This window comes from Tiliqua scincoides, chromosome 7 (genome assembly GCF_035046505.1).
Source record: "Tiliqua scincoides isolate rTilSci1 chromosome 7, rTilSci1.hap2, whole genome shotgun sequence".
NCBI lineage: Eukaryota > Metazoa > Chordata > Lepidosauria > Squamata > Scincidae > Tiliqua > Tiliqua scincoides.
Window position 1 is genome coordinate 36,074,269 of NC_089827.1, and position 26,696 is coordinate 36,100,964.

A 26,696-nucleotide genomic window follows, 5' to 3' on the forward strand; every position below is an offset into this window, starting at 1 on the left:
ATTTAGATGGTCCAAAGAGCTGAGAAATACAGTTGGATCTTAGCCAACATGAGGTGTAGCTAGACCAGTGTTAACAATGGTGTGAAAAATTCTGAAATAGTTCAAGGTCTATTTTTGTCTAATTCACGATCTATTATTCACTGTAATGTGGCCAAAGTTCCTCTAGATTCATTTTCTCATAATTTCTGTGCATTAAAAGATTGGCTCCTCCTACAACTTTTGCCTTCTTTCCCATGTGCCTGAATCCAGAACATAAACAGAAAAGAAGATATAAACTTGAGCGTTACAGAAAAGCAACTTCATACTCAAAAAGCAGAAGTCTGTCAAAAGGAAGGAATTGTCAGAAGGAATCTCGTCAAGAGAAGTAAGGAAAAACTTTGCTTCCAGCTGTCCACAAGTGGAAAGTCCTGTACACTTTCTTTTTAATCAAAGTGTGGACACTGTACTGGGTACAGAATCCACTGGTGCACACCCAAAAACTCCATCCCTATCCTGACTTGATTCTAAGCCCACATGGACAGCATTTGTCTGTGATGATGGACACTGCAGCCAGCCAGGGAAAGATTCCCTACTACAGGAAGAATCTCTCCCTGGCTAAAGTGTTTGCAGACAACATTGTCAGGCGGTTAGACAAGTGGTCTTTTCCTTTAAGAGAGATTTTGGTTGTTAAGTAGAAGAAGACATGAGGCTATTCAGATGTGGTTAACCGAAAGGGGGGTTCACAAAAAGGAAAGCTAGGGTTAGCATGCCTTATGCTGGAGTATGTTAGAAGGCAGCCTTATGGCGTATTACGCTGCTGACTGTCCCGCAATGTGGGTCATTCAGTAACCTTACTATCCTGTAGATAAGCTAGCTAACTTGTTCTAGTTTTTATATGCTAATGTAAATGCATGATATTAATGGTTATGGAGCAACAATGTCCCCCTTAAGAACTAATCTTTTTCTTGTAAATAAAGTTCTTCTATTGTGAAGATTAAGTGTAATCCATTTTATTGACCAAGGGAATGTATTTCAAAAGAACCTGGGCATTTGTGTTATAAGCAGACTACATTATCCTCGAGGGTTAGGTGGAATAGGCTGGTACAAGAGGGTGCGGGTTGCATCCTGCCAGGGTTTAGAATTTCCCTAATTTGCTCCTGACTCTTTGGGTGAAAACTGTGACAAATATAACTTGGGGTGAGGGATGTGTAAGTATAGGAATGGAGTTTTGGGGTGAACATTTGTGGGTAATATACCCAGCTACCTGCATATTGACTAATGTCTATACAGGGCTCCTCTAAAGACTGATTCAAGTACATAGCAAGTCTGTTGTGGCACAGCCCAGAGCCTTCTTAGATGATGACCTCTTTGTCAATGGCCCTGAGCTATGTTGATCTCTAGGTCTCACAGACACTGAATCTGCCTAAAGATGAACATCTTCCAGACCTTCCAGGGGAGGATGGCAAAAAAATTATTTTTTATTATTATTATTAACAGTATTTATATAACATGTTTCAACACAAAAGTTCACAAAGTAGTTTACAGTGAAAAATCAAATAACTAATGTCTTCCTGTCCCAAAAAGGGCTCACAATCTAAAAAGATGCAAAAGAATACCAGCAGACAGCCACTAGAAAAGACACTGCTGGAGTGAGGCGGGCCAGTTACTCTCCCCTTGCTAAAAAGAGGCGCACACACTTGAAGAAAGTGTCTCTTGCCCAGTTAGCAGGAGTTGTTAACCCCTGGGGTTAAGTTACTGTACTAAATGGCACCACAGAGAGGATGCTCAAGTCCCTACTGGCAACATCAGAGGCCATTCATTGGTCTCTAGGCCAAAGTACCATGCCCTTTCAATTCCTTGCAGTTTCTCTTCAGGGGCGGGAACTGGCAGTCATCAGATCAGCACTTGCTGCCCCTGGGGGCTATCAAAATTCTGCAGCGTTTGAATCTAAGCAGCTCCCTGCAACCTGCTCCTGGGTGCCCTCTCCTCCAGGATGGCATTCCCCAACCCTGTCTGGTCAAAATTGGGGGGGAAAAAAAGTTGTCCCCTTAAGGAGGACAATTTCTTGCAACAAAAGTTCTAGATAGCTTTAGAGAAGGCTGAGTACACCCATTATCTTGTACTTGAAACAAACAAAAAGTTTTATTTGAAGACTGATTCCATTTTAAACTTGATCTACTTTTAGGAAAATATATCATGGTTAAAAGAGTGGGCTTTCAAAGAAAGAAAAAATGATTGAAGGAAACATTATTGTGATTAATACAGTAAGTTGTGGTAATGGAGCATCCGAAGGCTGCTAAAAGAACTGAACCTCTCAAGTAAAGCTGCAGAATCTTCAAAGTTGTAACGTATACGTGAAGGCAACTGGCCATGTTGAGAAAGATGATAAGCAGAAAGTAGCTGTATTCCTGAACATTGCAGAATCGGAAACAGTTCATCTCTTAAAATGGCATGTGACTGAGAGCGCAAGGTATGAAACAGTACATCTGTTGTACTGAAGTATGTACTGAAGTATGAAGAATTTTGTATTCCAAATAAGTGTGAAAGATTTAAGAAATAGTACTCAGAGGGGCAGCAAGTTATTAAAACAACTTTTACCAGCTAGAAATGTTAACCAGATAACCAGAAGGGCAATGAATTATTGTACAAGAGAAACTTTCCATAGTTTTCCAGAGTCCTGCTTCCACCTGCACAAGGTCCTGCACAAAGGTGGAGAGAAGACAAGGGGAGGGGAGAGGAGGGGAAGGACAGCTAAACTGAAGCTGGGTCAATCCTCCATGCTGGATGTCACATTGAAATGACTTCTGGAACTTACATTTGTCTGCGGTGCTGCTGCTATACTGAACCAGTACGAGGAACACAGCGCAGGACTGGATCCATCCTTATAATTTTCTCTGTTGAGAATAACACTAGAAGTAAGGTTGATGCTGGGGAGCCAAGGTGTCTGGGTTGTTTCCAAAGAAATTCAGTCATGATGCAATACCATTAAAATCAATGAGGCAAGTTAATCATGACCAGCATTAAGACCTGTTAATTTAAATAGGACGGGAGTCATGACTATCATTCTGTGGAAGTAACCCTCATTGCTTCCATGAGGGGCTATGCTGTAGTTAGTTTCAAAACTGGGTACCACATGCATTTATTCATGGTACTCATAACAAAGTCACCTGTCTGCCCAAAGGCATCTAAGACAAGGTAAGGTGTTAAAAATCAACAATATAGTTCCATTTAAATTAAAATTGCTTTCAAATCCCCAATAAAATCTATCTTTATAAAGTCCAGAAATAGCAGGATTAGACATAGCCTATTGAAACAATAACTGCAAGTTTGTTTTTCAAGCTACACAAGAAATCAATGTGAATGTGTCTTATGATCCAAAACAGTGTAATGTGGAAAGGAGAGAGTATTGAATGATGAATTCAGGTGTATATATGTTCATTTCTGTCTCTGGAAGACAAAGTGAAACTGAAAATGGGGGTGGGAGGTGGGAACTTCAAGGCTCACAACATACTGGCCTGCCTTGAAGTTGGAGAATCTCAGTTACTGAGAAAAGGGGAAAACCAGCCTTTTCCTACTACCCTTACCTTCCGGTTCATTCTTGATCAGCTCCTCCATTTTTCTCTGTTTTAGAGTGTCCACAACGTCTGCTAAGCTGCCTTTGCGCCTTTCAGGGGTTCCCAGAGCCATGTTGGAGAATGACTCTCCACTCTGACGCCCACCTTCTTCTGCCTTTGAGGGTGAGGTAGATGAATTGTGCGGGGCAAATGAAGACATCACTTTATTGCCATCAACTTCCTGGAAGAGAAACAAGACCAGATGAAACACCTCTTAAAACACATGCACACTCAAAGAAAACATAAAATTCTGTATTGTTGGATGTTCACTGCCATTTGCTTCTCTGTCAACACCTTTCTTTAAGGGGGGGGCAGAAGAAGAAGAAATATGACTTCAGAAACATGAAGAACAAAGGGCTTTTGTCAAGGGTCAGCTATGATTAGATGCTGAAGTGAGAAAAGATTAGCATTCAGGACAGGAAGATTATATTCCCCCCCCCAAATGGAAACTGCTAACATTCATATACTTTCCAGTGACAATCATATGGTTCATTTTTGTGCCTTTACAGCTTTTTATATTCAGCCTTTGGGGTCTTCCCTTCCCCCCCCCCAAAAAAAACCTATTAATTTCCTGTTTTGTTTTGCTTTTTCAGAGTGCTTTATGTCAGGAGGGATGCTTACTCTTAGAAACAAAACAATTATCAGACAGTAAATACCCAGACCACAAGATGGTGTCTCTCCCCCAACTCAAATTTCAAGTCGCTATGTTTTCTCTGTGGATGCAATCATTTAGAGATTTCTAATTTATTCTCTTTCATTCCCTTCCACCTCTCTTTCTCTTTTTCTTTTTTAAAGACCTTTTTAAAGACAAGCCTCCTGGCACAAAGGTGATCCTAATGATGCTCAAAAATGGTAGGTCCAGTGACACAAGTGTACACTTTCCTCCAACAAAGGTGAGATCCAGCTCTCATCAAAGTCACCAAGAATATTCTCAGCTATTTTAATGGATTTGACTCTTAATAGCTATGTTCTGGTCTGTCCTGTGAAACCAATATTCTTCACACCTTCTGATATTTCAAACATCTCCCCCCAGCAATCATTTGGCCCCCATATGCTTTTTTTCCTCCTTTGGAAATCCTTTTTCAGTATCTTGATGTTTGTGTATCTTAAACTCTCTCTCCCGCTGCTGGGCTATAATTGTTTTGATGGTCTCCATATGGATTAGAGGAAGAAGGCACTTCCCTATGAAAGCTGTGCCAGGATAAATTTGTTAAGTCTTTTAAGGTGCCGCAAAGATGTGTTTGGGCTTATTCTCCACATGGGCTATATAAATTCACACAAGACAGATTTCTAGTTGAAATTTCAGTTTCTAGAGTACAGGACTAGTGATCCTAAATCCACATATTCTATCCAAGCGTAGACTCTGTCCCTGGGCAAGAGAAAACTATGCACTGCCCATGTATCCCCCCCCCAATAAACAAGAGACAAGTTGCTTGGATGACATCACTTTTTTTTTTAATTAGGCCACATTTTATTGAAAGCCAATCTGCCACTTGAATAAACTGGCAGTGATTGCCTACTACCCTTACTACCCTTCAGGCATTGCCATCCTGACTCAAGCAACAGACCATCAATTGGTCACCCGAGCTTTTCTATACCAGCCACAAGGGGCTGAGGAAGCCGAACTGCACAGTACCACCTCCCTCAGGCTGGAAAGCTTTTGAGGGCAACTTTGTAATCCAAGCCCAAGGGGATCACCAGCCAGCCTCCCTAAGCTAGGCAGACTCCAGAGATTGGGCCTGACTCACGCACTGACTTCTTATCAAAAGATGCATACCAAAATCCCTACTCCTGTCCCTTGGTCCATGACAAACCTGCCGGACGTGAGCACTATGGCTGTAGAAAAAACCCACCTGACCAATTACAACAGCCTGGGATTGACCAAAAATAAAAATAAAAATGCCAACCAAGGCCAGTCAGGTAGACAGCAAAAAATTCCTATCTGGTTCCAGAGACAACCAGCTAATCTCAGACAGCACAATGGAAGGGAGGGTGAAGGTGAGGAATCCCAAACACACTGACACCAGCCAAAAAAGGGTCACAAGTTCTGTCTGAGCCAACAGTTGGATACAGGAATCTTCTTGCCTTTGCCTCATGTGATGGTGGGGCAGAGAGGGACAAGGAGTGTTCCCCGTGCAAAACAGCAGTAGTGGAGTAGCAGTCTCTCAGGCAGCCCGAAACGATGAAGGTGAGGGACTGCAGAATGATAGCACTGGCTGAGAAAATCAACTGACCATGAAGTTGCCCACCCTGGATTTACAGGCACACAGCTTTTCTTGTCATCCTTCAGATAAGCAGCCTGGAAAATTATGCTCTTATCTCCATGTCAGTGAAGATGTGCTATGCTATTCCATTATGTTCTCACCATGATTAGGTAGGCAGGAAAATCCTATGGACTGTAGGGCCTTGTACAGAAACAAGACCTAAGGCATCCCAAGGGGGAGAAATCAGGGAGAACTCAATAATTTTGCTCTTTTTAGGTCTAGGGTTTGGGAGACAACTGGGGCCTACTGCATGGGTGCTTCCTCCCTTGCCTCTGTTCTGGGGATCTGTGCTGACATGGAAGGCTTTCCTTAGATATGGAGGGCTGGCTCCCTCCTTAGGTGGCTCCTACCCAATTTGCTATTTCTTTTCTCTTGCCTCCCCCACTCTCTTTCCCCCCTTCATCAGCTATCTTATATTCACCCTGCCAGCTCTCTAGCTTTCTCATTTATCTGTGAACCCTCCCTTGGTTTCCCAAGAAGAGCTCAAAGTTAAGCACCCAGTGGCCTCAGACTGGAGAGGGAAGGGGCCATCAAGTGATGGCCCACTGGGAGAAGACTTGCATCTCACCATGTGCACATATAACGGCTGCCACATCCATTCCTCAGTCATCCTTCTCCTCTTTCATGATCAAATACAGCAGAGGTACTCAAATTTTTTAGCACTTTTTAGAATTAAAATCTGTTGGGACCCACCAGAAGGGGTCTTTAACCTGGAAGTGATGTCATGGACAGGAGTGATATCATCAATTTAGGCTTCAAGCTGAAGCCACGATCAGCCAAAGGTCCCAATACAAAGTGCACTCATGCTGTTATATTGCATAGTTCAGAATTCAAACATTCCAGCCTGGAAGTCAAATCAGATCAATGAGTTGGATCCTTCTCCAACCACACCATCTTCTCTCTTTTCCAGCATCCCATCTTTCCACCTGTTCAGGGCAAAGCACCATGCCTCTCTCCCACCAGGAGCCCACCCTACCCAGCAGCTCTGTACCTTGTATTTTCAGCTCTGTGTTTTCGATGGTGGCTAAGTTACAAGCTACATGACCCACTTGAAATTGGCTTGCAACCCACCCAGTGGGTCCCAACCCACAGTCTGAGAAACACTGAAATAGAGTAAGGCAAGCTGTGCAAGCTTGCAAGGGGATCCCATCCTCTGGTAAGGAGGGGTCAGCTTGCTGAGAAATCTCAGCATTATCTGAAGATGGGGCTATGTACTAACTGCTTTAACAATGAGAGCACCATCACCCATGAGGCCTGCCTTTGGCTGGGTGAGGCCAGTACTCAACTCAGGAGCCTTTGGCTTCATTTCAGACTCCTCAGGTCCACGTTGTTGTTTCCAAGGGCAGGCTGTGTGAAGTCAGGGAATCATCTGGCTGCCCCTGGATAAGATTCCAGACATCTTTCTGCTAGCTTCCTTTGGGGGGGGAGGGGAGAGATGGCTGAGAAGGAGAGGATGCTGCAGACATCAGCACTCAGGCTTCATTGGGGGTGAGGGGTGCTGCTCCATATACTCTGACACCACTGTGCACCCACAAAACAGATGTTTGAGCTTGGCAAACTTCTAGCTTACCAGAGTTTCAGAATACCATGGAATCCAGTGTTGAGTTGCTGGAAGACAAAGATGCAAGGAGCTGTTGCTTCTTTGTTTGGCAGACTCTTTGGCAGAGGACAGGGTGTATCAAAACAAGAATGCCAATTTCACTCATTTATCCAGTTTCTGGTTATGCACTAGTATGCAAAATTTCATAGGTGAACTGAAAAGTCCACATACAGCACCACAGACCAGACAACTGCACTACACATCTAGAGGAAAAAAGTATGAGTCATAGTTCTAACTGAGTCGCAGCATTTAAGAACTCGCAGACGGGAGCATGTGCTTGAATGTAAAAAACTGCACATAGAAAACAAACATGTCAGGAGGAAGATGAGGTTGGCATCCTCACCCTCCTTGCTAACTTTCCAGATGCAAGATAGAGAAATACACACAAGAAAACATTCAAGCATGTAATATTCTGCTCCGCTTGTACTCTTAAGCCAGAAAGAGCCGTAGCACACAATATATCTAAGCAGGTTGTTTGACATCTCGTAGCTATCTTGCTATACTGCCTGAAGATTTGGAATGACCTGAAACTTTCTATGTGCTTACATCACCACAAACGAGGTGCACCACCACTGTACATTTCTTTGACAACTGTTCGACAGCGGATAGAAGGAAAGACACCAAACTGTGTGAGAATTCAAAGACTAAATTGTGGCACAAGGAACAGCATGAACTTTTGGTTTCTTCTAGTTTCTGGGCATATATGAAGTTTATTTAAGCATGAATTAATGATTTATTCTTGTTTAGATTCAGCATGCTTTAGAATTTGCGACCACTGTAGTTAACGCAAAACAGAGCTAATCTTTCACTGAGCACTTGGGGATTCTAATTCAGGTTTGTGACCGCAAGCCTGGAACCATGAGGGTGATAGGTCCCCTCTGCAATTAATTTTTATTCCTCTCTTTACTCCTACCAACATTTTCCTCTGCTTCCGCTGCCATCAATCTTGTAGTACTTCCTAGATTGTAAGCCTTTGGGGGCAGGGACCTGCCCTCTCATTCTTTGTAAAGTGCCATGTACACGGATGGGGCTAATTAATAACAATAATAGTTTTAAAAACCAAAGTTAAGGAGACATTTATTGTTAGTTACAACTAACAACTCAAGAAATCAAGTGCAGTGGTTCACCCACCTCATCAGATTTTCTTCTAAAGCTTTCTAACATTTATCCAATGAGACATATATCTCTATCCAAGAAAGGAAGTTTTTTGCAAAGCCACAAGTTCCCCTAGCAAAAATGTATTAAAAGAAAAGCAAGACAGATTTTTAAAGGAAAGACTACCCCCCAAAACTAAAACAGGTACTTGTACAGGAGCATCAATGAACATGATGAGTGAATAGATAGGGGAGGACTTTCAGAAGTTCGACAGACTACAGGAACCTGGCAATGCCCATTCACTAGTACTAGGCAAATCAAACAGTTCCCTCTTCTCTCTCTTCCTGCTGCTTTCAGGACAGCTCTCGCACTCTGCAAGAGATTCATTCACCTGTTCAAGTTTGATTACATTTCAGCCTCTGGCTGTGTTAATCTTTCTAACACGTTTACAAGGTTAGCAGCTGTTTCACTGCACGGGGACACAGGGTTGTTCATTTACCTCACAAATCCTATGGGAATGGGTGCTAGGACAACATAAAAGTCAAACAAAGAAATAATTTCTTTAAAACACACATACAACACAACACAACCACAACCCAACAACCTCTTTTGTCTTGCAGACTGACATTGTACATACCACAATACCTGATGCAATTTCTTGTTTCCTCACTTCAAAGGGAAGCAGGGAAATTCACTTAGATCCTGTTGAGGGAGTAACAATGCCTCCCTTTTCCCCTCCTTCCCCCCCCCCCACACTAAGAATAAAAGAGATTGACCCAATAATTGAGTATTTCAAGCCCATCCAGAGCTAATCACAGAGGAAGTGGCTATTCTAATTGCCAAACAGGTTTTCCACCAATGGGAACATCCCCCTTCCAAGGTTTAATGATAAAACAGGCTTCTGCCCTTTCGGGATGAGGTCAATAATCTTCCTTTGTTAATCTTGATGAAGCTTTGCTTAATCTAGCCCCCTTGTCACCTTCGTGATTGACAGGTAAAGTCATGTCACTGGACAATGGACTTCATCTCGCCCTGGACAGTTTTTCTTTTTAAGATTAGGCAGCATGCTCACTTCTCTTCTAATGAGAAATCATTTTGCACTACTTCAGATTTTATGTAGTTCAACTGGTTTGTTGCTTTCTGTTATATTTTTAAAGAAAATATCTACCACATTTCTGGCTGGAAAATTATTTTCTTTTTTTCTCCCTGTTTCAAGAAGAAATGCTAAAATATCATATCTCAGGAACACGATGGATATGACTCAGCAAGATTTCTACAGTAATTTTTTTTAACCTAGAAAATTTTATCACTCACATTGACAATCATCCTGTAACTCTATTTTATAAGCCCCAAATTCAGCTAGATGGCAACAATGGATAAAATGTCAAAATAAATACAAAAAAAATTCATATATTTAATTGAGGCAGAGATGTGCACCCCCTAGAGATATGCACAACCAGGACAGCCAATATGTCTTCAAACCAATGGCCATAACTCAGTGGTAGAGAATCCAGATGATTCAAAAGAATCAAGATGATTTGCATTCAGGCAAGCCCTGGTTCAATCCATTTCCAGTTAAAGTAAGCTGTTAGCAGAAGAGAAAAGATTTTGTTCTGCTTGAGTCCCTGAAGAACTGGTTCAAGTAGACAATGGTGGTTGAAATGGACTAGCGGTCTGACTTGCTCTAAGGCATGTTCCTATCAGTGGCACACAGGAGTAATACCCAGTCTTGCTGCTTGAGATCCTTTAACTGGGGATGGCAGGGATCATCAGTATGCAAAGCAGATGCTCTACCACTGAGCTATAGCATCTCTCAGATGAAGTAGCCCAATGGTCTGAACTACTGGACCATATGAAGCAGCTTTATATGGAGTCATGCCATTGGTCCACAAAGCTCAGTACTGTCTGTGTGGACCAACAGCAGCCCTCCCCAGTTTCATACATCTTTCTTAGTCCTACCTAAAGATGCTGCCAGTGGTTGAAACTGAGACCTTCTCTGTGCAAAGTACACAGGTCCTACCTTTGGCCTTCCTCTGTGTTACTGAACTTGATGCAGATGAGAACTTGGTGAGGGTTGACTTGATGGTGATTCTGAACTTGATGCGAAAGTCTTATGCCTGATCAATGTATATATGTTAGACTATCATTTTTTGTTTTGATGCTTGGAATATCACCAATTTAACATTGTACAATTGTCAGACTGCAGTTGGTACTGCCATATTTATTTATTTCACAATATTACATAGATAGTGCTCTTTTCTATACAATAGGGATCCAGAACAATAAATCATGCACAGTGGGCAGCCTCTCCACCTGGGTGGATACTTTAGCTCTGCAGGGTCTTACAATCATTGAGCTAATACATTTTCTGTGAACTGAGTGTGTCCCTGGATACACAGCTTTGGAATTCCTGTGTTAGGAGCTTCACTTCCACTTCATGCCTCCCAAATGTAAGATATGAGCACCATTATCAAAATGAACATTTGAATTGTGCTTTCTGAGCGTGCAAAGCACTTCACATGTATGATGGTGATGGACACTATACATAAAACATAAGAATATATCAGATCAACCAGATACCTTTAGGAAGCTTGCAAGCAAGGCATGAAAAGCAAATAATCCTCTCCCACTATTGTTCCCTGGTGATAGGCATTCAGAGGCCTCTGAACCTGGAGGTTGCATAGAGTGATAATGACTAGTAGCCATTGACAAACTTTACCCTCCATTACTTTGTCTATGACCCTTTTCAAGCCATTTAAGCTAGTGGTCATCATCACATGGCAATGAATTCCACAAATCAAGTCATGCGAAAAAGTACCATACATATAAATAGGCATGCTAAGATATAGCTAAAGCATTAACCAAGACACAGATTGTTCTCTGTGGTTCATTTCCACTGGTGGAGGGTCTCACTGTGCTGTTATCCTGGCTCAACCAGAAGGGCTTCAGGCCAAATCTCTGGTTGATAAAGAGTAGTATCACTAGGACAGCCTGCTAGGTAAGGGGCCCAAAGCAGAGCTCATGAGAGCGGCTAAATTGTACCAGGGCACACAGTCTAAAAGGGGGCCTAAGAGTCAATGGATAAGCCCCAGAAATTTCCTGGGATCTTACATTTTCCTGTCTCACCTGGACTGCCTGTATGAGATGCTGGGGGTGCTACAGTGGATGCTACAGCGGGCTTGCTGCTGCTCGTATGTGCCAGGCCAAGGAATGCATACAAGACACTCTTTTAACACAGTGTCAAATCTGGGAGGAAACTGACCCGCTACAGTAGCTCTTTGACTTGTGGATCTGCTTAACATGAAGGAGTGTATAGGGACACAATTGCAGGACTACAGCCGCTGCAGAAGTAAGTTTCTGTATACATAAGATACTTTCCATTCTAGTGTGAGCCTAAATATGATGCTAATTTTCTGACATTATTTTCTATATTTAAAAGATTTTAAAAAGACTTAGGAGTGTGTTTGGTTTTACATATTATTGTATCTAGCTGCCAACACTGTGTGGTTGCGTAGTCCCGGGCTCTACATTGGGAACAATCTTTCCAGCTGTTGTCACCCTCTGCTTGCTCTGTTTTGTCCACTTCCCACCCCTGTTCTGCCTACCTATCGCCACCTTCCCGGCTCTATTTCACTCCTCTCTCCCCCTTTGGGAAGGGGCCCCAAAGAAACTTTGTACCCCCTGATAAAATTCCTCTTGGAGGCCCTGCTGCAAAGTACTGAGACAAACTGCTGTAGGTTCTTAAACTGAGAGCTTTACTACTAGGTGAGCATATACTGATGCTTAATTCAAATGAGGTTCAGCACATGTCAACTAGGAGCAGAGTCTTTTCAGCAGACACATTGTCATGATAATGCATTCTGAATTCCCACAATGCCAAAAGCAGTGAAGTTCTTTTGACGCTTATTAAGCTTTGCAGTTTTACATCAACACAAAATATGGCTCCCAGTCCAGTCTTTGAATATGGGTGATGCCTCAAGTGTTTGTATTTCCATGGCAAGAACCGTAGACTTTAATAGACAGATTGTCTCATAGACATTTCCTTTCCCGTTTATGATCACATCACACCTCCCAGTTTATGTCAACCACAGTAATGGTTTATTTGGAAAAAATAATATTAGATCGTATAACACTTGGCTGTTACTCATGTTGTGTGTGATTTTTGTACTTTTCAACACAGACTAGAGACGGATTAGTTTTTAAGAGCGGATGGTGGTATGATAGAGCCATCATTCTCTGTACTCCTTTCTTTTTGTCTCCCAGACTAGACTCATTGATTATTTTCTCTGATCAAACATGCTTTGTGGTGTTTCGAAAATCTGCAGAAGTTGTTTGATGAGAGAAAATAAGACAAAAGCCATGGCTGTGTAGCCCATAGACAATAATAGTGCTATCATCTCATCTTCAATTCACTGAAAAAGCAAAAGCTACAGTCAAAGCACATTGTCTAACACGATTGCACTTCTCATATTTTTCTCCCCAGATTGCAAACTGTGATGGTAAGTTGTTCAATATGCAAAAATGCAGGAAAACTCTGAAATGCAATCCCCCCACACTCCATCCTGCCACATCAAAATGTTGCACATTTAGATGCAAGCTGAAGGCAAGTAAATGAATGAAGTCTGCTAACTTCCTCCAAGGAGACCACCAGCAAACACATTATGGACCACAAATTATAGCTTGAGAGCCACCACTGACATTAGTACAAGCTTTAGCTCTCTTCCCCTTGCTGTCCCACCATCACCTTCCCACAGACGAAGCCTTAAATTGTTCATTGACCTGAGCTAATCCAGCCGCCTGTAGTTGGGTAATTACAAGCCAGACAACTGTGAACATAACTGCCCATCAGAAGACAGTAATGAATGGATAAGCAAGGTTGCGGATGCAGTCTTGGAGGTCTCTAAGAGGGGAAAAAACCATAGAATGCATTTTCCAGTTATGATGACCAGCAAGGTTGAGTCTAATGATTTGTTTTGATTTTTGAACCCAAACTGTTCCATCCATTGTTCAATTACCTTTCTTTGGGTCAGTTCATACCACAAGCAATGGTGTGATGGCTGCTTTAAATCCTATTGTACGAAGTGTGGACGTGGCTAATCAGTTCCCGAGTCTCAGCACATAGAACCTTTATATATGACCTTACCACAGCATGGTGGGGGAAGATCTTGAGCTCCTACCCCCCCAGGAAAACTGAGCATCAGATCAGACATGAACTAGTTGGTTAGTGAATGCTGCTATTTTCCAGCAATGAAAAACTATGACTTCCTTCTTCACTTAGTCTATTGATCTTCAGCAGACTGGAATTTATAAGTATATTTTTCTCTGATTCAAGTAGGCTATCCTAGTGGCATCCGGATCATTTTCTTTATTTTTTTTTTAAGAGAGCTGAAGAAAATGAAAGGGAAAAGAAAGAATACCCCACTTATATAAGCCAAGGAGTTATCATCTTGATGCTCAGTTTTGAAAAGGCTGTAGACTCCTGACTTAGTGAAACAGTAAGGTCAAGGCTACTAAACATGTTCCCATACAGCTAGTACAGAATAGCAGCTGCACACTGTGCACCTAAGCATAGCAGCTGGGGATGCCTCAGAAATTCTCTCTCTCTATACCTACCCCTGATTTAGGCATTCCAGTTCACATTGTCCTGAACATGAAGGAACACTGAAGCATTGCTATTTGCCATTCTTCTGGTGTGTATTTCCAGAGTTTGTAAAAACTTTTTGTTTCAATTTAATTATTAACGTACATTCCAGTGTGTATTTCCTTTTGAACAATAAAAAAGTCCTTTTTCCTTGGCTAGCTGAGGAAAACAAGTGATCACTTGATGGCTAGCCGGCTGATTCAGAATAGTGCTTCCCTGGTGTAACTGAAAACTTGAGTAATGGAGAGACTTGTCAATTTCACTTTCTTTGTCTTTTGTACAAAAGATGCCTAAAACTGAGCAGTACCCTCCTCAAAATTAATGAAATATATTAGCTCAGTGGCACCATTTTTTTTGCGGGGGGGGGGGGGGACTGGGGGACTGGGAGAAAGCATGCCGAAGTTGGTGTGCCACCACTGAAAAGGCTATAGGTCATGCCTCCATATAGGTCATGGGTTCCATTCCAGAACACCCATTGGATTAAAAAAAAATCAGTGGATGGCAAATCAGTGGAAAAATAGCCACCAGGTTTCCAGGTTTCTTGCTCTTCTGTTGTCCTTCATGAATAATGAAATTATTCCATTAGATTCCATTCTTCACCCCATCTAGTGGCTGAATGCAGTACAGTGCCTATATCGATGCGTTCTGGGGTAACAAGGGATGACAACAGAGGAGCAAGAAAAATAGAAGTGGGTTTTAAAGTTATCTTTAACCTCAAGAAGCTTGCAACCAGTGTGGTTTAACAGCGTGAAGATAGGAAATTGATTTTGGTGCTTTTTTTCTTTGTTACAAGGAATTTAAAGGTGGACCCAGTATCAGTGGTGAGTCAAATCAGTCGATGTTCAATCAGTGAATACTGAGGTCCCACCTGTATTTCTCTAGTCCCCACCCACCTCCTTTTGGTCGGGAGCAGACTTGTGATAATTTTGACAGAGGAACATGTTCCTGGAGTAACAGTTGCTCTTTTAAGTATCTAGGTTTGAGTTTATACCAGGTTTTAATGGATTGAAGCAATACTTGAAACTGTGCCCAGAAATAGACAAGAACCCAAAGAAGCCATTTTAAAACTGGCAAGGTGTGTTCAGCCAGTCCCAGTCAGCAATTTAGCAGCTGTATTTTGAACTAATTGCAGCTTCTGAATAGTCTTCAAAGGCGGTCCCAAGCATAAGCCTGAGAAGTAGTCTATCCTGAAAGTTAACAGCTCTTAGAAAACAGCAGTCTATAGACTACTCAATCCCAATACCATATGACCCTCTTTTGTAAAATATTCTGAATAATAATAAAATTGTCCAATTCAGCGGTTCCCAAACTGTGGGTCCAGGAACCACGGGTGCATTGTGACCCAATTTTTGGGTGGGTCATGAAACTGACAGGGCAGATTAGGCTATGTGCAGTAAGGGTTAAACAAGCTGCTAATTGGGGAGGGAAGAACTGCTGCCCAATCACTGTTCTAGCCACACCTCTTGGCAGCAGCCCCAAGGGCCTCTAAAAAGTTTGGTAATCACTGTTCTAATTCACCTACAAAAAGAAGGGACAAGAAAAGACACAAAACAACTTCTTAACTTTTGGGGGAGGGTTGCAGCACTCTTGGGGTGTGTGGGATGTTTGGCTCCATACGTTTAGGGAAGCATCTCACATCCATTACTACCAGGGCTGGTGCTATACAGTTTAGAAAAAAGGGGGGGGCATTTTCTCTACTTTGCGCTGAATTTTGCTTAATTTGATGCTGTTACTCCTCTTAACATCTCCTTTCAGCACCCAAACCCACCACTCTGGCTCTCTCCTTGGTGTTTGTGCAAGTCTGACATCCTTCAAGGTAGTTCTCCCACCACATTTAGCTTGTCTGTATACATATTTAGCTCTTTCAATCTTCCTCTACAAATGAGTTCCTACAGCCCTTTCATCATTTCTGTTGCTCGCATCTGAAATCCCTCCAATTTGTTGACATCTTTTGAGGAGCCTGGGATTGAACACAATATTCTACATGTAATCTGACCAGAAGCTATGAAGAGCAGGACAATTACTTCCTTGTTACCTCCTTTTCTCCCTTCCATGCCTCAAAGGAAGCTCACATCTAATTTGCTTTGTCACACCTAAACCTTTTTCACCATTACTCCTTCTCCAAGTGCTTTCCTCCCCTTGATTATCTGTGTTTTGCATTATTTTTTCCTATCTGCATTAAACTGTAATTTTACAAGCACAGTCTCATTTCATAATTCCCACTGATAACATGTTTTTAACCTCTCTCCCTATTATTTCTCTCTTCTGACGGGTGTTGAATTCAAAATGTAACTAATCCTTTTTTTGTTCATTGCTTTCTAAAAGGAAACCAAACGTCTCCCATAAAACATCCAGAGTATACGTTTTTTTAAAAAGTCCCGACTCCACCTTAATAAAAATTTCCTTCCTCCTTCAACTGCATCAGCAAAGAGAATGATTTTCACTTAATAATGCGTAGTTCAGTGCTGAGATCCTAAAGAACATTTACATCCATGTAACCTGGGAGAAATTTGCTTATTATGAATGAGACAATCTATATGCCTATAAAACATTATTATAGTACCTAGAAATTACAAGATTAAAGATTAGTATCGAGGCCACATTTCAAAGACAGAGAAATGAAGAGAGAAGACCTCAGAGGTAGCCTGGACATTTCTTAAACAAACAAAAAAATTTAAAAAAAAATTCTTCTTAAAAATATAAGATTTAAATATACATTGAAATGTATTTTTAAAAAATACAATTTTTTTAACTGACATGTTTAATTGACATGTTTTTAACCTATTTAATGGACTGCATGCATTTCTTTTTTTTTTTTCTTTCAGAATGTCCCTGAAGAAGGGTCACCAACTCAAAATGCACTGGGCTAAGCAAAACAACTGGGGTATTGCAGTGTTGCGGTGTCAGACTAGGACCTGGAAGGCCAGAGATCATTTCCCCACTCAGCCATGAAAAGCGACTTTGAGCCAGTCACCATCTCTTCACCCAACCATCTCACAATGCTATTGTGAGGAAAAAAAGTGGGGCAGGGAGAAGGGGAGGAATGCGCCTGATTGTGAGCTCCCTGGAAGGCAGGAAGGCAAAAGTGTAAGAAATAAAATATATTTCCAGTGCATCTTTCAATGGGCGATGGCCGGATCCCAAAGGATCTCCTCTATAGAGAACTCATGCAGGGAAAGAGCCCTACAGGTAGACCACAGCTGCGATACAAGGACATCTGCAAGAGGGATCTGAAGGCCTTAGGAATGGACCTCAACAGGTAGGAAACCTTGGCTTCTGAGCATCCCGCTTGGAGGCAGGCTGTGCAGCATGGCCTCTCCCAGTTTGAAGAGACGCTTGGCCAACAGACTAAGGCAAAGAGGCAAAGAAGGAAGGCCCATAGCCAGGGAGACAGACCAGGGACAGACTACATTTGCTCCCAGTGTGAAAGGGATCGTCACTCCCGAAGTGGCCTTTTCAGCCACTCTATAGACACTGTTCCAGAACCACTTTTCAGAGCACGATACCATAGTCTTCCGAGACTGAAGGATGGCATCTTTCAGTTTTATCTTTTCTGCCCTCGCATCCTCCTCACGCTTTTCCTTCCATGGTTCACATTTCAAAGATGCAAATGATGCACCAGGGACCCATAGACTGCATTCACTGTCTTGGAGAACTTCCCCTGCATCCAGTGCCCACTGCAGAAGAGCTACGTCAACATTCAGTTTCTTTGGATAAAAACAATTGCAGGAGACACTCTTCAAAGAAAGCTCAGGCTGTGGGCAGGCTTCCTTTGCTCATGTTAGAGAATGTCTTATGTACAAGTGCAGAATATATGAGAAATGGGAGTGGAGCAATACTTTGGCCTCCTTGGGCCTCAAGGGAGAGAAATACTGTTCCTACCCTTTGTAGCTCCTTGTTCTCTCACTAATCAGAGACCAGATAACACCTTCCTCTGCCTTTACACACAGCTTTCCAAACATGCCAGCTTCCTATCCCCTTACTTTGCTCATGAGTAGGGCCTTACTTTCAAGCAGTCTATTATTCATGAGGTATTATTTTACAAGCCACCTGGTAAAAAGACAGATGCTTCCAATGCGGCTGTTCTACCCACTTCTTTCTTCTTCTGCCCTTATCCTGGACCTTATCTTGGGTGGGGGGTTTGCTTTGGCAAAGTCCTCATCCTCATCATTAGTTGTGTCAAAGCCCACCTGATGCTCGGACTGGGATTTTTGGATGCTCACTAGTTCGAACACTACCCAAGTTTAAGAACTGGTGAGATATCGCCGTATAATGTTCAATGTTCCTAGTAGCGCTGCTTATTGCAGATGTTCAACTGTTATCTTGTTAATGCCTATATTGGCCAGGTATTTCTTAAGGGTCTTGGGGATTAAGAACATAACATAAGAACATAAGATTGTGCCAAGTGTACCCATAACAATAGGGGTGATGGTTATTTTCTTTCCCCAAAGGTGATGTATTTCAGTTTCCAGATCTTTGTATTTTGTGATCTTTTCCAATTGCTTCTCCTCAATTTGATTATCTCCTGGAATGGCCACATCAAAAGCTTGTTTCTTTGCAACTACAGTTATATCTGGAATGTTGAGTTCCAATTTTTTTATCTGTCTGGATTTTAAAGTCCCCCAAGATTTTGACCTGCCACTGCTGCTACTACTCTACTGCTACTGGTGCAATGCTAACTAGATGTTGGACTAAAACTGCCAGACCATCTAAGCCAACCTGGGAAAGTTTGCATCATTTTCTCCACTTACTTCCCCAAAGGAAGAAAAAAAATGAAAGCCTGTAGCTATGACAGGAACATATCATTTGACTAATAGAGCCTGGCTTTAAACAATCTGGTGTTTCTGGTCTTCAGATCTATAAAGAACAAATCTCAGGGTATGATCCAACCAGGTATTGCTGTGCCTAACAGTACTGAACTGAAACGCATCAAGGGTTCTACAAAAACCCTTCTGAAATCCATTCATTATACTTAGCAACATCAAACAGAGAAAAATAATTAAAAAGCTCCTGTAGAGCACCTAGAGACCTTGAGCACAGATAGGGGGTGAACACAAAGGCAGGGTATTTGGTTACAAGATTCATACTTCATCTTTTTAATTATTTTTTATGGCAGATTTGGTGGTTTGTAAGAGAGCTTCACCCTCTCCCCATCTTTCATTTTTAATGGCTATGCATTGAACATACATGTTAAGTGCATGTGTAAAGAGAAGGTGTAAGTGGACTTAAAAGAACATTAACCATTTCTAAGGTGTGTCCAAGTCAGATGCCATATTTTTCTGACTTGCCTGAATAATTGCCTGAATCAATTTAATTATTCAGAAAAGCAGTAAAACTACCCCGCAAATGATATTTTAACTAGGCTGTCCTCTTGTCCAAGTTATGTGCAGACAAAGGTACTATTAGATATTGCAGCTGCTGTTTCAGCAATACTGGCTGCCAGTTTGCTCCTGGGCTCAATTCAAAAGTGCTGGTCTTAATTCTTCAGACTATATTTCTATACACTCTTACATAGAAGGAAGGGATGGAGTCAGGGTCTGCACTGCTGGGTCACTTCAGAGGGCCCAAGATCCTCAGAAGGGCCCACTGCTGATCCTTGAGATCACCTTCATGCCGACAGACTTCATGCAGAGGCAGCAGAACCAGCCCAACTAGTAGGAAGCCCCACTGAACATAGCGGTGCTTAATTCTAAAGGACCATGCCAAGGATTTCACTGCAAAGCCTTATAGCAATCTGGGAGCAGTCTTGAAGACTGCCTCTGTCCCTAAGAACCAGCTCCGCTGGTTTGCTTGCCAAATGAGGCCCTCTTGATTGCTCACCCACCCGCTGAAGTAGGGTTAGTGGAGAAACACAACAAGGCCTTTTCACCATGCTGCAAAACACTCCCTTTCATGAAAGTATGGTGTCTGTCCACCTTGTTCGGTGCCTTTTGTCAAACTGCTTGAAGTGGAGATTTTAAAAAAAGTTTTCTGCTTAAATGAGTTGCTTTACTATAAAATTGTGGGCTATTGTTATTGTCTCTTTGTTGGCTTTGTTATTAATGACAAGCAGCCCAGTCCTATTCCCCACTAGCCTGCATATAAGCCCCATGCTGCCAATGAGTCAGATCTATGCCAGCTATTTAGCAGGTGTAAATCTGAGTTCAGGGACACGGCCAAGAAAAGGGCGATTGTATCTGTGCATGTGCTGTTACTGAGATCCCCTTCCCACCCCTGAACCACCCCCAGTTCGGTCTGCTTCTTGCCCCGATCCTTCCCCGTACCAACGCTGCAGCCACTTTCCCTGATCATGCACTGACATGCACTCAAGGCTTCCAGCTGTTTGCGGTGGTGGCCACAAAGCACACCACATTAGCACAGCTTTAGTGGTGCCAGACCAGGACTTACAGCAGCAGGTCATGATGTCCACTGCCGTAGCCTTGAATAGGATCTGGCTGCAACTGTTCTTGAATTTTGTTATTGCCACCACTTTGAGAACCAGTAATGGAAAGACAGCTTTCATGTATTTTAATCATAACAAAATATCATGCAATAATCATGCATGATCGTGACTGAATAATATGACTGAATATCCATTCAGGCCCATGATCAAGAGGAGATGACATGCCAGGCTGAGTGATGGTACATTCTTGCTCTTCTTTGCGTGTCGCATCGCTGTCCAAGGCTGTCCAAACTGGTTCTTTGTCACACACTGGACTGACAAAGAAACAGAACCCAGGGGAGAGCTATGCAAATGAAGCAAGGAGCCATGCAAATAAAGCATTCTTGCTTCTCATTAGATGCTATTGAGTTCGACAGAGCAAACGCCATTCATTGCTCACAAGTTTGTCTTTCAGTGAACTTTTGAATTGTGTGTTTGGTCACTAATTGATTACTACCCCCAATATATATTTATTTGTTGTGCTTATGTAAGTGGTAGGGGAGAGAGGCACCGCTTAATTTTTAGATCCTGGGTTAAGTTTGCAAATAGATGCAATTAAACGAATTTGTGTTATCTTTCTTTGATGTGAGCATATTTGATCTGACCCTATAATGGCATATTTGCCATAATTGTTCTGACAATAACCACCCATTAAGTGTTGAGGTCAACTGGTCATTTAAGAATGAGGTCCACATTTCTGACAGAAGAGTAAATAAAGAGATTGACATTCCATTAACCTTTACAACTACTGTTATTTATCAAAACAGATAAAAATATTCCCAACAAGGAAGGGATAAATCTGAAGTGGGTATAATAAAAGAGATTCTTATCCATAAGCAGCATTCTCTTAAATTATCCCACATCTTCCAGTTGCATTAGAGTTTCTTACAACCTTCCATCACCCTACATAGCCCTCCATAGCACTTTGCCAGCTTCCCTGAGCAAATCCACCTGGTGAAGCTCCTATTTATAATACATGGCGCCCAATCCTATCCAACATTCCAGGACTGATGCAGCAATACCAATGGACGTGTGCTGCATCGTGCAGGAGGGAGGCAGTCATAGAGATCTCCTCAAGGTAGCATTTCGTTCCCTTGTCTCAGAGCTGCATTGCAGCTGCATTAGTGTTGGAATATTGTATAGGATTGGGCCCATAATTCTATAAGGAACCAGACCTAGATTGTTGCCAAAACTTGTAAAGGCATATATTAATGCAATTATATATGTAGCTTCCGCAAAAGAAAAATTACAGCCTCAAGTGGCAACCTATTGCAGCAATAGGAAGTGAGGGGTTGACCAGGAATGGACCTGTCCAAAGACCCATGCCGATGAAAGGACCCACCTGATTGGGCTGACCCATGAAGCCTCCAGTTTGGTAGCAGTAGGAGTTTTTTAGCTGGTGCCATGTAGGGAATTTGCCTCTCCCTACTCATTATTACAGAATGCTAAAGGCTTCACTCTAATCATTCACTCTTCAATAGTCAGTCTTCCACCATTATTAAATACAGGAAGCTGTTTGCTCTTTTGGCAGAAGAATATACAGAATGGGATCCAAAGATGCCAAGCACAACCAAAAAGACACACACAGGTGGACCCCCAATTTCTGCCAATTCTCTGTTTCAGTGCAGCTCCTTGTGAGCAATTCCAGGGGGTTCCTTGATGCTCCAGAGTTTATTTTTGGGGTGATGTAGGGCTCGATAGAGAGTGGGAACATTCCAATGCAATGAATGGAATTTCACCTGTACAGATCTCCTAATAGAAACACATAAATGGCCTACAATAGGTTAGCAACAGATCAAAATATAGTTTCAGGTATAGTATTCCAAGTTCCATTCACCACACTTGCCATGGCAAGTTCCCCAGCCTGCTTTGGTGAGCATGACAAGCCACAACCTCCCTCCCAACTGTAAAGCTTACGAGGGACAGATCTTATCCCCACATAAGTTGCCCCAAGTGCTGAAAAATCACAAGCAGACAAGCACAAGCACAAGCCTTCCCCTTGACACTTGGAACTGGAGAAGGGTAGCTGATTGTACCAACAGCTGAACAGCACTTCTAAACAACTGTGGGAACTCTTTGCCACCTCCACCCTGGCTGCAACCTCAGGAAGGTGGCTGGGGCTTGTTTTTGCATGGTGCTTCCAAGGCACTGTGAAAGTCCCATAAGTGCAGGACAATTGCAGGAATTATCCTCTGCTTCCTTCCCCAGCTTCAAGCTTGGGGAGGGAAGCAAGGGATTGTTGCCCATGGTGCAGTACATGTTGGAGGCACATGGCAAGGTCTAGAAAACTCCTCTGCCCCTTAGGGAAGAAATGGGGTTCTGGCAACCACAAATTTCTGGCTCACTACAAATGTGAGTCAGCAAAATTTGTAGTCAGCAAAAGCTATAGTACAGAAGCCAGCAAGAGGCACATGAATGATGCTTTAATGCTTGTGTGCATGCATCGACGTACATGTACATAAGAGAAACAATACACTCAGCCACTCCTAGTGACTCTGGGGAAAGGAGCTGACACCCAAAGAATGACAACTGCAGAAATTAACGTGCTTATGCCTGTCATGCTGTGCTTTTCTAACGAAATGCTAACATAATATTCTCCAAAGGTTAAAACATGAACAAAACAGGTACCTGTACAGTGATTTGCTTAGCCAGGGTTCAGAAAATGAGAACTTCCCATTGGTCAATGGGCACAGCTGGAGTGTATGAAAGGATAGTGTTGGAAGAAGCTGCCAGGACACAGGAGCTGTACAGTTGCCGAACTAAGATCAAAAGGGTCAGGGTACCAAAAGACAGTAAAAACCATAAGTAAGGGTCATCATATGCAGAACCAAAAGCATATGGAATGCACCCAGCCAATGAATGGCAATGACTCAATCCTAATGAAAAACACAACAGCGATAACAGAATCCAAACCGGATAAGCAGAATCCAGATGGAGATCTGCTAAGTTTTTTGGGACACGGACACACACACACACACACACACACACACACACACACACACACACACACTCATATATCTATATATTCCCACATATTTTGATGTGCAATGTCGGATTATTTGCTTCTTTTGAAGAGATGGTTTATGGAACCCAGACAATTCTTGCTTCATTTTGAACAAGATAAGTTAACATTTAAGGTTAAAAAAAATAATTTCTTTTTCCTCCTCCTTCACACAATCCTTTTTTTAAAAAAGAGATTCTTGTTGACTTAAAAAAACTCTCAAAAACCATCTGGAATTCCTTTGCCAAAGGTTTGGTATTTTAAATATCATTTATCTTTTTTTTTTAAATGTATTTCTTTAAAGACAATTAAAAAGTAAATACAGTGCTGAAAATAAAATGCCATCATCAAGACTAGGAACTGCTAAAATATCAGGGCAAGCCATCCTGCAATTCTTTTGCCATGCATCTGTTCTTGTATGTAAATGCACCTCTAGGAATAAAACCTGTTTATTTTAAAGTATGTATCTTACCCTATAGCACTGAAAAGACCTCAAAGTGGCTTATGGGGGGAAGGGGAACATATAGAGTAATATAAAACCAGTTAAACACAAAACTATAAAGGCAAAGAATTAACAGCGCAATCCTATGCATAACTACTCAGATGTAAGTTCCACTGAGTTAAACATAATGGGACTTACTCCTAAGTCAGTGTATACGGGGTTACAGCCTAAGACCAGTCTGCAATAGAATCTTTTTTTGTCCTCAGGGAAGTTAACCAAAAAATTAAATTAAATTAAAATTAAATTTAAAAAAACACTCCACCCTTCATGTTCTATAACTTTAGAAAAGGGATGAAAGTTCCAGATCACTGGGAATCGCTCTCCAATCTTTGGAACGTGGCAGTCTCTAGCTATGGGAGAGTTGGAGAAATAGTTTGGACTCAGTTTGAATTCTATGAGAAAAAGGTGAAAGTTTTACCTGGGCTAAGCCAATGTGCAGACTTTGGAACTGCTCCAATAGAAGCCCCGATGTTTGAGGCAGAACTAGTGCTGTGCTCCCCACTGTAATAGCCTGTGTGCTTCCACTATGCTCCACTTGTACATTTGTAAATAAAGCAGTTCTTGCGGAGACACCACAAGCTTTCACTGCTCTCTCATTCAAGATGCAGAACAGTCACCACTATATAACCCATCGTTTAATACCTTTCACACCAACAAATCAACTTCACTAACTGACAATTAATGCTGCAGTCCTCAAGCCTCTTACTACAGCACTTTGATATGTCACGGACCAGGTAGTTCTTTTCCAGCCTAAGTCGTTTTTCTTCTTTTGTTACAGCCTCTCTTGCCACCAATTTTCTTTCTTTTTTTCATTTTCAATATGAGAATCCATCTATCATGTTTTTCGCACTAAATCTCTGGGAAAAAAGTTTATGAATAAATAAAATCTTCATTAGGAGAAAGTTTTTTTTAAGTGAATAGAAAATAAAGCATTAAAGAGACCTTGAAAACAGAATGGGAGAGTCACAAGTAATTAGCATATTTTAATTACATATAATTGATTTGCCCACCAACATATTGTACTTATTCTACCGTGTCTCTGATTCCCCAAAGTTTGCTTCACAATAGACTCATCCATGTGTGAAATGCAGAAGAGATTTCTCAGGGACTATTCTCCAGCCAGGTCAGCCTTCTGATTTGTGGGGTCGGATGCACTGAGAAGGAGAGCAGCCCAAGTTGTCTGTGGCTTCATGCTCACACGTGTATATCAACTAGGTATGAGACAGCATCACTCAGTGGTAGTGTGCATGGTTTACATACCCCAAGGTCCTAGTTTCAATCACCAATTAAAGGATTTCAGGTGATGAAAGTGGGAAGCGGGCCCTTTCCTGAGATCTGTTGACAAATCTGAGGAGGGTGAAACAATCGTTTGACTTGGTGTACGTCATGTTTATTCATCTATGGATAACTCTATACACCAGTGGTTCCCAAAGTGGTGGGTCGCAATCTTAAGGGGAGTGGCCCATAATGGGTTTTGATGGTGCCAGTTTTGCTCAAAAACCGCAAAGGCACTTTGATCCCCAAACAGAGTGATTTTCAGCATCAGGTAGGCCCCCAGGTGGGGCTACAGGCCTTCTGGACCCTCCCCACAGCCAGCAGGACCCTTCAGGTAAGGGGGAAAGCCCCTGGGTTCCTGTAGCACCGCAATCGCTGCAGTGCCATGAGGACACCCTCTTGCCCCAGGCCCAAGTAGGACTTCGGGAACTGCAGCTATACACACATACAAGCACAAGAGGTTTCCCATTCATTTCAAGGAAGGAAGCAACTCTGCATGTACAACATCTGCGTTTCCATTCAAAATTAAGATGCATATCCAGATTCTGGATTGAGATATACATTTTTCTACATATACGGACACAGGTTTAGGATGTACATCCATACTTCTGTCTATTTCCCCATGAAAATAAACAAAGAAGATACCTTAAACTGCTTTGAGCCTTTCTGTGGAGCTGACCATTATCCACAGCAATTAAAGAGAGAGAGGAATATTAAGCAAAATTGTATCTGGTAGATAGACTGCAGAGCAAACAGTTAAGGGGGGGAAACACTGAAAGAAAGAAAGCCAGGTTCCATTTCTATATTCTTGCTTCCTGTTATCCAGGGCACATCATCTCCGTAAAGTTGTCCAAACAAAAGCTTAACATTCTGCCCCACTGCAGTTATTAAACAAAGACCCAATTAGCGCATAGCTCTTTTCTGCCTCAATGTTAAAAGCATTCCCTGCCACCACTCTTGTTCGTCCACCTCCCTTTTCTCCCCTGGAGTGCTATGACAAACCTGCCCCCAAAACCCTCCGGCCCTAAAAGAGGGAAGAAAAACATGAGGAAGAGAGAAACACACACACACTCAGAGTCTTAAATACTATCTTTCCTCTAGGCAGCAATTTCCACAGATGAAGAGGTCACCACTGTTTAACAGTGTGCTGCCACGTTAATTTAGTATGACAAGATAAAGCAGTAATCTCTGCTCGAAGAGGCTGTAAACCGCCTGCTATCCAGGGACATGCTCGAGTCGATTTGTACTGTATATCACTTTATACAATTGCCATGACAAAGCCCCCTGAGTTCTCTCATGTAAAT

At 42.1% G+C, this 26,696-nt stretch overlaps 1 protein-coding gene across 1 annotated transcript in view; it reads right to left on the reverse strand.

Annotated features, from left to right (window-relative positions):
- The window catches only part of SOX5 (SRY-box transcription factor 5), a 445,318-nt gene that overhangs the window by 323,758 nt on the left and 94,864 nt on the right, over window positions 1-26,696 (reverse strand). The window contains exon 3 of the mRNA XM_066633459.1: window positions 3,564-3,774. Coding sequence (XP_066489556.1) covers window positions 3,564-3,774 — 211 coding nt within the window. The remainder of the gene's footprint in view (window positions 1-3,563; window positions 3,775-26,696) is intronic.